Source organism: Sesamum indicum, linkage group LG2, assembly GCF_026168435.1.
Source record: "Sesamum indicum cultivar Baizhima isolate 11 linkage group LG2, ASM2616843v1, whole genome shotgun sequence".
Classification (NCBI taxonomy): domain Eukaryota; kingdom Viridiplantae; phylum Streptophyta; class Magnoliopsida; order Lamiales; family Pedaliaceae; genus Sesamum; species Sesamum indicum.
This window is the reverse complement of record NC_142658.1, coordinates 2,402,302-2,419,177: the sequence shown is the minus strand read 5'-3', so window position 1 is coordinate 2,419,177 and position 16,876 is coordinate 2,402,302. Positions and strand designations below refer to the sequence as shown.

The 16,876-nt window shown below is 32.6% G+C and overlaps 1 protein-coding gene across 1 annotated transcript; it reads left to right on the top strand.

The window, feature by feature from the left end:
- The first annotated feature begins 2,590 nt into the window (after window positions 1-2,590).
- On the top strand, window positions 2,591-4,527 carry LOC105177210 (uncharacterized). Its single transcript, XM_088875431.1, has one exon. It carries the CDS (start codon window positions 2,859-2,861, stop codon window positions 4,032-4,034), a length of 1,176 nt encoding a protein of 391 aa, XP_088731557.1. The 5' UTR covers window positions 2,591-2,858; the 3' UTR covers window positions 4,035-4,527.
- Window positions 4,528-16,876: the final 12,349 nt, after the last annotated feature.

The window sequence follows — 16,876 nt, the reverse complement described above, 5'->3', positions numbered from 1 at the left end:
AAGGTCCAAATATTTCTTAAAAATTGCATTAAGGTCCAAATTTATCCTAAAATTACATTAAGGTCTATTTTTTTTTTCCTAAATGCATATTTTTCTTAAAAATTGCATTCAGGTCCAAAGTTATTCTAAAATTACATTAAGGTCAATTATTTTTTTCTAAACTGCATAGATTTTCTAAAAATTTCATTAAGGTCCAATTCTTTCCTAAAATGCATAATTTTTGGAAATATTGTATTAAGGTCCAAATTTGCCTAAAATTACATAAGTGTCCAATTTTTCCTAAAAATCGCATGATCCAAATTTGTCCTAAAATTACATTAAGGTTCATTTTTTTTTTCTAGAATTAAAAAATTACAGAAATTTATAATTGCAGAAACTACAGAAATGTATAATTGCAGAAATTTCATAACATAATTTTTTTTTACGAGAATCTTTTAAAGTAATAAAAAATTCACATAAAAAATTATAAAAAAATAGAAAATTATAGTAAATTTAAAAGATAGAAAATTATAGAAAATTCTTTTCAAAAAATTATGAAAATTAAAAAAAAGTAAATTTAAGAAAATTTTAAAAAAATAAAAAATTGCAAAAAGTTTAAGAAAAAATAGAAAATTACAGAAAGTTAGAATTTTTTAATTTATGAAAAAATTTATATAAATTATAGAAAATGTTTAAAAATCACAAAAGATTATGAAAAGAAATTAAAATTTACAGAAAATGATTACAATACTTTAAAATTATAGAAAATTTTAAAAAATAAAAAATTATTAGATTTTTTAAGATTACGAAAATTTATTGAAAAATTATAGAAAATATGGAAAATTTATAAAAAATAAAGAAAATTATTAAAAATCACAGACATGTTTTTAATTACAAAAACAAAATTCAATAAAATTAGAAAAAATAATAACACATTCTCGGGGAAAATGTGCAGCAAGTGGTGTGGCAGACGACGATGGCACTGGTGGTGGGGTGGTGGCGGTCGGGGCTGGTGGTGGGTGTGGTGGTAGGGGTCGGGGAGGGGGGCGGGAGAGAGAGAGAAACTGGTGGTGGGGGCGGGGGCGGGGGCGGGGGCTGGGTGGGGGAGAGGGAGAAGAGAGTGAGACGGAGGAAGGGAAAAAATCTGCTAAGTATCAATCATATATTCTTTTTTTGACGTTCCAAACACCGTTACAATGAGTGCTGCAATACTTGAGAGGCCGTTCCTAAAGGAATTACAATAATAGAGTCGTTTATAAAGCCGTTACAAAAAGTGCTGTAAAATATGATATTTATATTACCATGAACAACATCGTTTAGAGGCCGTATAAAAGGTTGTTACAAAAGGTATTACAAAATAACAAAATGATGTTTTGCTCCTCCTTGTTTGAAAAGCCGTTACAAATGATATTCGAAATAATTAATTATTTTTTATTAAAATGGTACAAAAAAATTTGTATTGGACAATTTAATTATGTAGAAACGTATCCATTATATGAAATAATATAATTGAAATACATAAAAAGAATATATAATTTGAAGTGCAGGACTAAATTTATCAAAAAAGGCACTAATACATAAACCAAAAAAGCTATAGGATGAAAAGTGCTGATAACTTAAAGTTATATAACTAAAAATGTAATTGTGCCCGTTTATATATACGTATATTTATTTATCTATATATATATACTAGAAGGCTGCAGCAATGGCCACTGCCTCTGTGGGCGGCGACGCGGACCTTGCCGTCGCACTCGATCTGGGGAATGCGATGGTGCTGGCCGGAAGCTTCGAGGAAGACGATACTTTTTTCTCTCTCTTCTTTTTTTATAAATTTGTAATTTAAATGTATACATATAAAACAAATTTGGATTTGAAAATTTTATTTTTTAAAAAATAAGTAAAAATAATTTAGTTTTTCAAAAATTTGAAAATAATAAAAAAACTATTAAATTATTTTAGAATATGATAATTGTAATTAAATATTATTTATAAATAATAAAACTTAAAACAATTTATATACTTTTTTATAATTTATTAAAATATATTTAGTTAAATAATAATTTAATTTTGTTATTAATATATTTTTTATAATTGATTTTTATTTATGTTTATATAAACATTTAAATTTGAAAAGCTAAATTTAGTATATTAAATTTTGTATTTTGCTTTGTTAATTTAAAATTTAAAATTATATATATTGTAGGGTTTTTAATATTTAGTTAATATTTTTTAAATAAATATAATTGATCAAATATACCAAAATTAATTAATAATATATAATTTATTAAAATATATTTAAACTTAAATAGTGATTTTCTCTTATATATCAAACAAAAGAGGTCAAAATAGACATTTGCATATATAAATAATGTCAAAAGGTGTTAAGAAACAAATTCACTCTCATTTTAGGCGTCTTAAATGCTACTTTCTAACGAAAAGGGAATATTTTACTACATTTTAAATAATACAGGTGATTTTTTTGGCAATAAACATAATATACGAGGTTTCATGCTATTTTCCTAAAATAAAGGGGGTGTTATGCAATTTACTCATAATTTATGTACCGCCCCTCATTTAATCGAATTCTCTCTGCAACATAATTTAGGGTGAAAAGTGTATTTAATGAAAAAAAAACGATTAGAATTGAAAGCAAACCAAAATTACAGCTCTGCCATTTTGTATGGCGACGGCGCTAGTGTCCTACAAGGGTTCCTTTTCTTGGGGACATTCTTAAAATGTCCAAGAACCCTGAATAGACAACTGAGCCTTGCACACTCGTTGGCTTGGGAAGCTTGAATTTTCCAGGCAAGTGATTTTCCTTTCTATAACCAATGATTCAGCGTATTCATTTGTGATTTTCTCAATCTCTTGGTTTCAAGATGAGTGCACTTGTTCGCAAAAATCTCACCTGTTTAGTTTGGAAGAACATTGCGTATGGACGCAAATCCCATGTTTCTTCCTCTCATTCTCTGCTTTATTTCTGTACATCTACTGATGGGCAGCCTCTAAGCGACGTTTCTGTCTCTGATTTCTTGTTGCATAAGCACAACTTTTCTCCTGAAGTGGTTTCCAAGGTTGCCTCAGTTTTGGCTCGGCTTAAAAACCCAGAAGAATCTAATTCAATACTCTCATACCTCAAAGAGAGTGGCTTTTCACATACCCAATTAGAGAAAATTGTGAAGTATAGGCCTCGGTTCCTCTTGGCTAGACTTGATGACAGCATCAAGCCGAAAATCAAGATTTTCCAAGACTTGGGCCTTTCTTCCGATGAAATTGCCAAGGCGATCTCAAGTAATCCAGCGATTTTGCATTTAAGCGCCAAGAATAACATCATTCCCTCATTATCTGTGTTAAAGAGATTGGTGGGATCTAATCGTGAAGTGGCGAAGCTTCTGAAGTTATCCGCGTGGTTCGTGACATCGGATTTGGAGAAAACCATGGTGCCCAATGTCGAATTCTTGAAGAGCTGTGGCGTACCTATGGAGCGTATCAATATGCTCATTTATAATTACCCGAGGTGTCTCTTGCTCCATCCAGAAATTATAAGGCAATCTGTAAGTAAGGCTGAGAAACTGGGGATGGATCGAAAATCAAAAATGTTTATTTATGCTGTTCGAATTATAGCTTCAATGAGCCAGGAGACTTGGGAATTCAAGATGCAAGCTTTCCGGGATTTGGGGTTTTCAGAAAGCGATATATTGGCAATGTTTAAGAAGGCGCCATCTTTGTTTTCTGGATCCATGGAGAAAATAAGGAATGTAAAAGAGGTTCTACTTGCCACTGGGAAGATCAGTATGTCCTGTATTGTCAAGAACCCGATGTCACTTGCATGCAGCATTGAAAAGAGGTATAAGCCACGGCTGCGAATTTTGGAAATGTTGGAAAGCAGGAATCTAATTGAAAATTGGCCTAGTCTTGGAACAATTTACACGTATACAGATGACAAATTTTTCAATAAATATATCCCTAAGTTGGCGAAGGATACAGCACAGAATGTCTTGTTAGGGGAAAGAGAGACATGCGGCTTGAAGCATCTGCTTAAAGAACTGGAATGAAGTAGTAGTCATTAGGTCAATCAACAAGTGAACGTCGGGACTCTGGTGGTTAGTGTTGTGCTGCCTTTTGGAAACATGACTAATATAATAGGTACCTTGCTTATTAACACTTTAAGTTCATAATGATTCTCTATGATTCATCTTTGAAAGCTGGTTTCACCCTTTTCTTTTGTCGTGTCTTTGGAGCATTTTTTGCATCCTGGATATTGTTGTATTTTTATCATTTTGAAGCACGTTCCAATGCGAAGTTTGCATTGCCAACTTCATGTCATGAGACGTGTTTTGTCCAGCCATTTGAGTTATGTTTCCCTTTCTACTAGAGATCTTAGATCTTGGACTATGGTAAGGAAAACATTGAATAATCTTGCCTCACTCCGGAAGGATACAGTTTTATGCTGTATATTTTAGTACTTTTCCTGTTTCTATTCCGCAGTAGGATCTATTGTCATGGCCATTGTAATTGTGGTCAATATTTCTTTTCTCCTTCTCTCTAGTTTGTTTCCTTCCATCTTATTGCCATGTTTTACCCATCTTAATTGACACATGTTCATGTATTTAGAAAATAAAATTAGATCTCTAACATGGCTTCTTCAATTGTACATGCAAAAGCATTATGCTATTTAAGTTCTGGTTTGTATCTAGCAAGGACTTTATTGTGCATATGAAGTGTCTCTTCAATGTCTTTTTCTTGTCTACTGGTGATTTAGATGTTTTAGTGGCATCTCTCCTTCAACATTAGATGGTTGAAGGACACGGAAACATGGGGAGAACAGAACAGCAAGTCAGAGGGTATTTTGCCAAGTTTTCTTCAATAACATTACAATCTCATGCATCTTATAAAATATCCTTTGGAGCTTGTTAGATACTTACATCTCGTGTTAGGAATAAGTTTTTGAAGTGTTTGGATAAAATAAGATATATAGTTTATAAGATGCTAGTAATTGCAATTTTGCAATTGATATTGACAAAATTCAAGGAACCTTTTAAGATTTTAAAATACATTAAAACTCATTACCATTTCTAGAAAAGCCTATAAACTCTTAACATCTCTGAGATCTTATTAGCTAACTTTCTAAAAAGATTACTGAACATTCTACAACATGTTATAAGATGTTTTAAGAGCTTATAAGCTCATTGGAACACCTATGTCTAATCTTGTTAATGGATTGTCCAAAACTTCTAGGCGGTTGAGATCCCATGAATCATTATACAGCTTGCCCCTAGAAACAAATAGAAGAAGTGGAAGGATGTATTTGGTGGATTTCGCGAACTGAGTTAACCATGTAACTCAAAGAAGCTTGGATGATGTGACTGAATTTTTAGCCATTGTAAACGAGTGAATGTTAGATTTTGTAAATGACAAAGGCCTTTTTTAATCTAATAGACGTAAATATAAACAGCCCCGGTTAACCATCTAATTTAGCAGATGTCAAGCCCAAAGATAACAGAATGCTTATTTACTATACACGTGTTGTCTATTTCTTCCATGTCTTGAAGGAAAATATATCATAATGGAGCTGAATAACATGTAATATCAACACTGTAGTAGCTCTAAGGGCACCCATCTCTCTAAACTATCTTTGCATAAATTGCAAATATACCACTTACTTTTGTGATTGGTGAGACATGATGTTGGAGATGCCTATCATTATCCACTAAGTTCTTTACTCTGAGCTCATTTCCTGCGACATGTCGTAACATGCAATCTTCTAATACTGGTGGATATTTGGAGTTTTGGTTGTCAGGGTCATGGGAGAAGTTAGCATGACTAATTCATATAGAGGAAGATTTGACGTCATTTGGTTGATATTTGCTTGGTTTTTATATACACATTGGATCATTGTTGTTACTGCGATACTTAAAACGTTCATTACATTGCTCTCAATTTTGTGATGTTTTTTTTTGTCGCGTCTATGTTGAAATGGTTGAGCTGACAGAGCTGTTATGGGGCTGCATATAAGTGCTTTGACATGAAAAAGAACACATCTTGTTAAAAGTTAAGTGGACTGGCAAAGTTACGAATCTGAAACGCTATATTCGGCAGAAAACAGTCTTGTAAGTCTGGCCTTGGCACAAGTATGCATATTCAGTTCACCAGTATGCACTTTCCAATACAATTATTTTTGGTGATATGTTAAGCTTCTAGATAATGTGATCCTTAAATAAGGGAAACAGAACAAGTGCCGAGGATTGAGGTTTATGTTTTCCTTCTGCCCATTTGACTAAATTAAGTTCTTTGATATAGAAAACAAACTTTGCTGGCACCTGGGGATTTTATTGAAGTTGCATATACCAAATTTACATGGGAACTTCCACGGACAATAGAAAAAAATGTCTGAATTCTGGTAGACTCAGCTGGTCCAACTGTATGCATATTTCTACATGTTACCTATTCAATAGCTCATCTGTTGCCTGGAATTAGAGATTAGTTTCAGTGTAAACAGTTACATTTTGTAGCAGAATCCAGAAACATTGAATTGAAAGCTGTTATCTAAAGATTGGTATTTATTACTTGCAAAGGCCGGAGAATCATTTAATTGCCGTAGGGACATATTTCGTCCAAACTATAATGGTAGGGATTTAGGTGTAAATGACGATCTTTTGGAGGGTGTAAATGTAATTTTAAAATTTTTTTGAGAGAAAGTATAGTTTTATATTTTTAAAAGAAGTTTAAGTTAATTAACGCAAACAAATATGAAAATTTTAAAATAAAGTGTTACTCAGTATAAATATTAAATAATAAAAAAACAATTTCGTCAATTTTATGTAAAATCTTTTTACTTAGTCTATCTACTGTTCACGGCGTAATCATTACTTTGCGATATTCGAATTATGCTTTTCTTTGCAATCTTGTGTATTTTATAGAATTTGAAAAACAATTGTACTGATGTCATTGTATATTTTTGGGCTGCCTCTGCCCGATCTCCTGTTCTCACGGCCTTCATTGTTGTATTTTTATACATTTTTACATTAATAAAATTTATATTTACGAAAAAATATTCATATAACGTAAATTATAATGAATTTTTATAAAATTTATTATAATTATATATATCTCCCTTAAAATTACAAATGATTTAATGATAGGCCCACCCACAAAGTGTGGGCAGATCAAGAAAAGATATTCGCAAACCAGCCCGGTACTTGGATTAAGGCAAGAATCCATATACAGCCCTGCAGCCCACAAATTGGTGTTATCAGATTATTAGTTTATGCTTGATTGATAGCTATTTACTGCTTCCAGAAGCATCTTAAGCACAATATGTAGTTATGGTGAGAATTGAGAGAAGAATGAACAGTGAAATCCAATTGAAAACACAAACTTATTCTCCTGTTAGTCCAATCTCACTAATCTTTCTGGCGAACCTTGTCGATGTCGGTTCCGATTTCGCCGTGCTGACTGAAGGCATATCATTTGGTGCTTTCATTGCCTCCCCGTCCGCGCTTGTCATGCAGACTCGCTCGCAGTTCGACCTCCAGTAGCTTCAGGATTCGGTGGGTGCTCTCTCGGCTTTGGTTCAAGATCTTAAGACGACTATGGACGTGCGTCACAACTCCACTATGGCCGCCATTTCCACTCTCCAACGCCGATCGTCTTCTCCCCTGCCGTCGCCGATGGTTCCCTCTTCGCCGTCGCCCTTGAACCTGAACCCCTTCCGCTCCTGAGCTTTTTTTATTTTTTATATATATTTTTATTTTTAAATTTTTTATATATTTAATTTCACATTCAATATTTTATCAATTTTATATTCAAAATTGATCATATATTATATTATTAATCAATTTCATATTTTATTTTGGATAATAATAAATTATGATATTTTTATTTATACACTTAATTTTTATACAAAAATAAATTTAACCAACAACTTAGTAAATTATAATATTTTTTATAATTAAAATTATTATTTAATATGACACATATAAATTTTATGTCATATTTTAATATATATTTGTATTGTGTTATATTTTTTTAATTGACAAGTAATTCACTTATGATAATTTTTATCAATTTTTGAGTTTTATATTTATATTAAGATTATGCAATCTATTTTATTACTTATAAATTTATGTCGAAATTTAATGATTTCTATGAATTAATTTAAAATTAATGATAATAATAATAATAATGATGGTTGTACAACTTTAATTATTTTAATTATTATTTTATTATATATCTAATGAGATAAAAAAGTTTAAACAATAATTACGATATCTTAAAATTCGGGCACCCGATTCATAACAAATTTAAATATATATATATAAGACTGTGTCCATTAGATCATATCAGACACTATGATTTAAAATCACATGGCCTGATTCAACGATACATTGCCTTGAATGATTACTCTTATGTTCCGAGTACAATATCTCGACATCCATACATCCAATAAGTCTAAAATTTTATCAAATATATTTTTCTGTAAGTTTGATTATATCTAACGGTTTATTCAGAATTTTGATGGCCCGATTAATCCATGTTGTTCAACAATATAAGATGATAGTCACATCAATGTAATATAAACATGTATAAATATATAAATTTATTGCAGATTGTGAATATATATTAATCTCAACTATAAAATATTTTTATGTATTTCGATTGCATTATTTCAGATAATGAATACTTAATTTTCTATAATGTTTAAATTGTTCAGTATGAATTTTTTTTTTGGTACGAGTCTCGAATGATAATGGTTTTAACCCTTAAATTCTCACATGTATTTTATACACACCTCGTCTACTACTAATATATTTGCTCTAGCTTTTCCAACTATATAATACTTGGTATTGGATGGGCCTAAGTTTTGTTATACCTCATCTGAGGACGTGGATCAGCATGCAGGTGAGAATCCACGATCATTATTAATTAGAGTGATGAGATGAATAAGGTGCAGCATACCTTGACTGGAAACTGCGCAGCGACGAGTCTTGGCTGTCACGAGGACCTTCATCGAAGTTCTGGGAATAGCTCTGCGGACTGTATCTAAAGGAAGCAGATGGCTGCGCCCTCCTCTTCCATTTTGACGTCTCATGATTCTTACTGTTTTCCAGCTTTCTGTGGGCTTTTTGGTTTCTCCTACACAGAAGCATCAGCATCATGAAACGCCCCCAACATGACGCAATCTCCTCTTTTCCGCCACTGCTTCTGATCTTAGAAGATGAACATTTCTCCATGCACGCCAAGAATATTGACATTTATGCTTACTGAAGTTTCTAGTTAGTTTTCAGGGTGCTGGGCAGAAACCAACTGTTTATATATATATATATATATATAGAGAGAGAGAGAGAGAGAGAGAGAGAGAACTAATTAATTCATCTTTATTGTTCATCTCATTCGATTTAATATTTTAAATTTTATCCATCGTATATTGCTTTTCATTAAATATGCACACGCTATTCAGATTTTTTCATTAAATCCAACAAATGAGCAGAAATTTTATATTTATAGCATTAATTAAATAAAATAAAAGTTTTTCATATAATTGATTGTAATTAATTCTTTTATCTTATAAATATCTGTCCTTCCTCCCGGGCTTAATTCGAATGGTTGTAATTATATATTTAACCACTCACGTAATTTGTGAAGATATTTTATGTAATGAGTCGTAGCTATTTAATTTTCTAAACTCGACGCAAGGAAATGTTAGTAATTGTATAAGATATATAGATTTTATTGTAGAATCGTTCTTTTGTCATCTTTATCTTATACTTTATACAATACTTGTATGCATTTGGTTGAGACCTTTGATCATAGCGCTAAGGGGTTGGATCAGACAAATGATGGTATTCATGAAGCCAAACTCTATTGATTGATCTAAAATGTTCCAAGTTGATGAATCAATCGAGATGGGGCATTGACCATGATTCCTTAGAGTCTTGCATTAGGTGATACGTTCATATGATGAATCTTGTGTTTCATAGACAATGACATATGACGTCTGGGCACTTTAGTGGGTTCTTGATAAGGATTTATCAAGTTTACTGAACTGATTCATATGAGTTGTCACATGAAAGTCAATGGGGCATGATTAATATAACTAGAACTCCTTAGTTGCAGTAGATAGGAATTAGTCATTTGACTTTCATGTAACAATGACTAGTTTTTTCCCGTTGGATGAATTGGATAACAATGACTATTTTTTTTCCCGTTGGATGAATTGGATTTTACAATGACCAGAATGGTTTCACTACAGGAAAACTAGTAATCGATTTTCATTGATTGCTTGGATAGGTATCGTTCTTGAGAATGTTCACATCATTTACACAAACTACCATGCATCAAAGTTAGTATCCTAAACGATTCAATTGACTCTTTTTTGCATGAGATCCGCATCGTAATAGCGATGAGATGAGCAATTTGATCGCTAATTACAATATTATATTGTACTTTAAACGCTAATTTCAGTTGTGTTTAATGTCTCAAGACCTACACGAAACTATCAAGTGGGGTCTTAGAAAGGGTTCCTACTTTTGAGGAGTGAAAGTGACACAAAAGTTGGCTAACTGTTTGACAAACTTGAGGCAGCCAATATATTGGTCTACGAGATGGTAGGCTGTGTAGAGGTGCCTGTGGCAACAGGTCGATGCCTTGGCCTTTGTCTGTAGTGGTGCATGGTTGTGGCGTGCATAGGCAAGTTTGGCCATGTGTCTATGATCTTTGTGCCCATGATTTCCAGCATTGGCCTAATGGTGTGTAGGTAGATGATAGGTTGTGCCCGCACGCAGCACCTGATACACGCCGATTTGAGGGGTGTGGCGTGTATAAACAGAACGCATGGAAAAGAAGGTATGATGCTGCGTGCGCATTCACCAACCGGCGTATAGAAGGCGGAATGATGCACTCGCCGGCAACACCCTACGCCCAGATAGCAGCATGTTGCTCGCGTTCGTAAATAGCCCCCTATTTGGAAAAGCTTGGCAAATGGTGCGCACGTGCATGGCGGGGAATGCGATATTTGTGTGCATGCTGACTGACTATGATAGTTATGCTCCTTAGTTGACTAGAGCAATTGCTCAGCAATTCCCAGGTGTTTCTTGAGACAAGCCCTAAACGTGGGGGAGACGATTAGAACTATCAACTCCATGACAACATGTCGGATAATGAGATACTTCATTAACAGATTGTTGTAACATGATTGGCCAAAGAGTTGGGGGATGTTCACTGCAGTTTTGTCTTGTCCTTAATTCGATTTTGGCCCTAGACTTGCATAAGAGATGGTGTGTGCAAAGTCTTGGGAAGTTCATTATATTCTTATTTGGTGATTAATGTAAGGTCGGGTATCATTCATATATCTGCCCATTATTTATGTTGTCCTAATCTTTTTGCTCATTATTCAAGGGATACATTATATTGGCACCCCTAAGGTTATGTTAAAATACATAAATACTCTATGCTTTTTACAAAATTACGGCTACACCCCCTAAGAGGTGTTAGTATAATATTTTTCGAGAGATGTTTGTGTAGGCTTTGCTTCTAAATAGATGGCGCAATTTAATTACAATATACCTTCAAAGAGTGTAGTTGTAATTTTTCAAAAGACAATAAATATTTATATATTTTGATATAATATTAAAAAATATCAATATAATTAACCCTCATTCACATGAGAGGGCTTTTGACCCAATGTCCTTTTGGTATTTAGGGTTCCACATTTGTGATTTTTCCTTTTTCTAATTTTTTATTTATTTTTTAGGCATTTCTATGCTTATTGCCTTTAATTATAATTGTGCTCTTACATGGGGAGAAACTATAGCTCAAAATCAAGTTTGTTGAACCCAAATATATTACATTTTTTATATAATTAATATATAATAAAAATAATAATTAGGTATATGATATATTTTTTTCATGTAAAATCCAATTCATCCAACGGGAAAATTTTTTTTTGGGTCCATTAACTTTGTCCGCGATTAATTTTAGTATCTAACTTTCGTTGTTATCATATTTTTACCAATAATTTACAGAAATGGGTCAATTAAGCACGGCGGCGAACGGAAATTGGATTTTTTGCCGGAAAATGCACATGCTCTTTTATTTGGGGATTTTTAGTCCCATGTGGCACTATAGTATTACATGGCACTTGAGGTGGAAATTTTTGGAAGGAAAAATGTTAGTTTTTCCTCCCAAAGCTAATTACCAACTAATAAAAAGAGAAAAATACCATTTCTTCCCCATTTTGCTTCCATCCTCATCCCGTCTTCAAATCATATCTACCATTTCAAGACCGATTTTGTGCTACTGTGGAAAGAGAGCTATAGTTAGGACTTAATTGACTAATGAGAACCCAGGTAGAAGATTTCATTCTTGTGAAGATTATAAGGTTATTCTCTCATTTTTCTCCTTGAAATTTTCATTTTTTTTCTCAATTTTTCTGCATTTTTAACTGGTTTTTCTCGATTTTTTCTGCAATTTTTTGCCCATTTTTCTCAGTTAAATGCTCTCATTTTTATGTAAATTTTTGCCCATTTTTCTCAGTTAAATGTTCTCATTTTTATACAATTTTTTGCCCATTTTTCTCAATTATTTTTCTATAAATTTTTCCTCATTCCTTATGTAGACCGAAGGATGTGGATTTTTTTTATTGGGAAGATCCACCAATGTGTGCTCGGGTAAAGGTTGTAATCCTTGGATTGATAGCAAAATATTCCGGATACGAAGCTAAGATTGAAGAAATGAAGAAGATTGAGGAGGATTTTGCAAAGCTGAAAAGAAAATGTAGAAAATGAAAATTAATTTCTGTAATTGTCGTTCTTATTTTCTACTTTAGGTTCTACTTTGTGTAAGATGTGTGTAATTTAAATTTATTTTAGTAGGGTGCATGTAATATCGATGTATTTAAGTAGGATTTGGTGTCACTGCTTTTGATGAATGTATCTAGGAATTGTTTATCAATCTATACTTTTTTAAGTTTGGTGTTGATTAAGGGATGGGAATGGAACTATAATTTCATTTTCAATTCCTGCAGACATACACAAGTTTCAACAATTGGAACATCAAATTTCTGCATACATACAATTGGGATGTGAAATTTCTGCACACATACAATTGGAACATGAAATTTCTACACAATTTCAATATGAAATTTCTGCACATCACATCAAATTTTTGCATAATTGGAACATCAAATTTCTGCACATAAAATTTCCAGTTTCATAACAGTTTCAGTACATTTCTGCTAATACATGTCTGCCAAAAAGAATACAAGTCTCTGCCAAAAGATTACTGGTTTTTTGCCAATACATTACAAGTTTTAGGCCTTTTTCTTGCCTTTTTGCAGTTCACTTATGGCATTACTAAGATTTGACAAAGTGATAAATTTTTCCCCCCTTTTACAATAGATGGGGTTGATCCAGAACTCCCTTGCTCATCCACTGATTTTCTACCCACTTTAGCATCAACAAAAGAAGCTGGCTCCTTAATTTTCACTCCATTCTGGCACTATTGAAATTGCTCAAACATACTTGGTGCAGTTGCAGATGGCTTTGGAGCTTTTCTATTATGAAGTTTTGTAGCGACACGAGCAACAACTGGGACATATCTATATAGAACCAACACAATCATTAAAACAACAACACAAGAGCAATAATTTTGGAGATAATGAAGTAAATAGAATCTTACACTACTTGTTCTCCTATGCAATATAGGTTCTGCTTTTTGCATGATTGTCTTACCCTTTCTTCTAACCTATAAAATTTTACAGAAAATTAAAATAAATTAAAAAAATGATAGAAAAATATGCCAAAATAAAACAATTACAGAAAAATGTACCAGCATTTTCTCTGGTTGTCTTGTTGGAGGGACTTGGCTAGAAGCATCAGGGATACACTCATTTGATGCAGTTTTGGTAGCACAACCTCTAGCATTATGTCCTTGGCCGCCACATTTTCCACATGATGCTTTTTGATCCTGGATGAACATTCCTTAAGGATTGGAGCACCTCTTCTTTTCTTCACCTTTAGCACTGGCTCATCTGGTTCAAGTCTTATACTTGATTTAGGGGCTCTGCCCACCCTTTTGACAACCTTTGGTGGCACTGGAGGACTCAGGTCACTCTTCTTCCACTCATCCCTCCCATTGATTGGAAGTATTGGATGTCGATAGACCTTCAAATAAGTTTCAACCCTGTAATGTGTATTTCTCTATGTCCTCTCCTTGATAAAATATTACACTCACAGCATGTTTACAAGGTATCCCACTTAAATTCCACTTTCTACATCCACATGTCATCTCTTCAAGATCCACACTATATTGTGTCCCATCAAAACATGAGATTTGGTAATGCTTGTCATCAGATTTAATTGGTATGCAATCACCAAGCTTCTCAATATTTTTGTCAATTATCTTTTGAATTTTAGGACACAACACTCTTTTCCACCTTTTCAAAGCCTTATCTCTGTTTTGTTGAAGTCTCTTCATCAAATACTCCATAAGCCATTCGAGCATTGACAATATTGATTTTCCTCTTGCCTCTAGAATGTTGTTATTGAAGCATTCACAACAGAAATAACATTGTCAAAAAAAGAACAACAACAAAAATAATACAAAAAATCATAGAAGAAAACACAAATATGGAGAGCCCAACATGCATACCAGCACACAACTTTTAATAATAGAAAAAACCACACAGTAATTCAACTAGAGATAGCTACTCCATAACCCTAGTTTTAATAGAATAACATCTTCAACCATCTTGCAGCCCTACCTCGAGTGAGTTTATTTGAAGGGCAGTAGAAATTCCAACACGAAAGAATGAGCAGAAGGAGTTGCAGTTTTGCACTAATAAAGAACTAAAAGTCAAAGACACATATATGGACCTAAAAAAGAAAGAGGATTTAGAGTCCTAAAAAGTGCATGTGGCTGCAGGTGAGGTCCTAGTCATGAATAAAATTCAGAAAAAATATAGGAGGAAATTTACAAAATGATTGGCATCTACGCAAATAACAAACAGAACAAAGCCAAAAAAATTCAGATAACCTGGTTCTAGCATCCATTACATATGAATTTAAAAAAAATTCTACTCAAGAATGTGAATTCTTTCATATCCTCAATGACCACAACATTCAAACTGCTTTTATAGTTTGCAGGACATGCAAAGGATTATACTAATAAATGTATCTTTCCAACATGTACCAGCACACAACTTTTAATACTTGAAGGGGCCACAATCTGCTAACATGCTTTTAATAATAGAAGAAACCATAATCTGCCGACATACTTGTCGAACAAAGAGTAAATTAAAAAGTACAAAATAAATTAAAAAAATAGTGTTCACATGTGAAAAAGACGGCACCTTTAACACTTAAAACAAACATCATTCAACACAATTTTTAGTCATGGTTGGTTGACAAAGACAATACACAAAATCTATTTATAGTCGAGTCAAAAAATAAGGTACTTAGGGATAAAAACTAACCGTAATCGGGGGGAGGATCTCCATTGAGGGATGGGTCTCTCATCACCACCATTTTAGTAGCAAAAATTTTAGATTTCACACAATAATAGAGTGAAATCGTAAAAGAAGGGAGAGAAATTAGGACTGAAGAATTTGGGAAGTTCTGCTTCTGTTCGTTTTGCTTCTGAAGAATTTGACTGAGAAGACTCACGTGCTTAGCACGTGACTTATAATTTAACAAGTTGTACACGTCATTGTCAACTTAGAAATACACATGGCTATACTGGCTGTTTTTTCACCATGGCCTTGCCAAGTCAACAATTTCCGATGAAAATATTTAAATTAGTCGAAAAATTGATAATAAAATCCTAATTTGTATTTACCATTTCTGTAAATTATTGGTCAAAATGTGATAACAACGAAAATTAGTGTACTAAAATTAATCGCGGACAAAGTTAATGGACCAAAAAAAAAATTTCCCTTCATCCAACTAAATTATAATTTTAATATCATATTATTTTCTCAACAATCTCATCTAATATGCCTCCTACTCTTACATGACACATCAGTGACACCATCTTACAATATTTCCTCCTTAAAAAAAGTTAATCTGTATGATTCTAACTGTTCAATTATCAAACGCAAAGCCAGAAATATATAAATAGAGCTAAGATTAATAAATAAAAGTTGTGAACCATGAGCTTGAACATATGACTAATCACGGGAATAGCAACAGTTTCCCCAGTTCAATTGGGAAAAAATGTGAGCAATCCTCTTTTAATATTACAAATCAAAAAATTACTCATCTATGAAGATGTAATAGGATAATTTGATTATAAAAGAATTTATTTAACTTGTAATAAATCAATAATAAGTCAACCGGAAGTAAATATAAATTTTTATCCAATTTTTTTGTTAATATTAGTATACTCGGTGAACTTTGACTAATGGAGAGACTTATTTGTTAAACGGAAGCAACCTTTTGTGGTGTTAGATATAATTTTTCAAATCAAATGGGGTCTGCGTGTAATTACACTAAATCTCAAGGAAAAAAAGTATAATTATCCTTATTTTTAATATTTACTTCTATATAGGCCGCTTTGAAAGTTGTTCATCTATGCGTAGGAAGTGTTTGTGCGAGCTTCTTAAAAGCGTTTTTCAGCTTCTAGGTTCAAAAAAGTATTTTTTTTAGGGTGCTTCTAATTGTTTTGACTTTTCTGTAAATAAATTCAACTTTCTTTGGACTACTTTACCCTCAATATAATAATTTTATTTCGCTTTGCCCTTTTAATTTATTTTTAAAATTGCTCTTCTAAAGTTGATGTTAGAATGTTTGAATAATTTATCACTAACAATATTTATAATTTCACATATTTAATATTTTAAAATTTATTTATTTTATTTTTTATACTATTGAATATTATTCCTATATCATAGAAAAATATA

What these genes read in the sequence shown, in the direction of transcription:
- LOC105177210 (XM_088875431.1), top strand. Translation starts at nt 2,859, where the DNA reads ATGAGTGCACTTGTTCGCAAAAATCTCACCTGTTTAGTTTGGAAGAAC.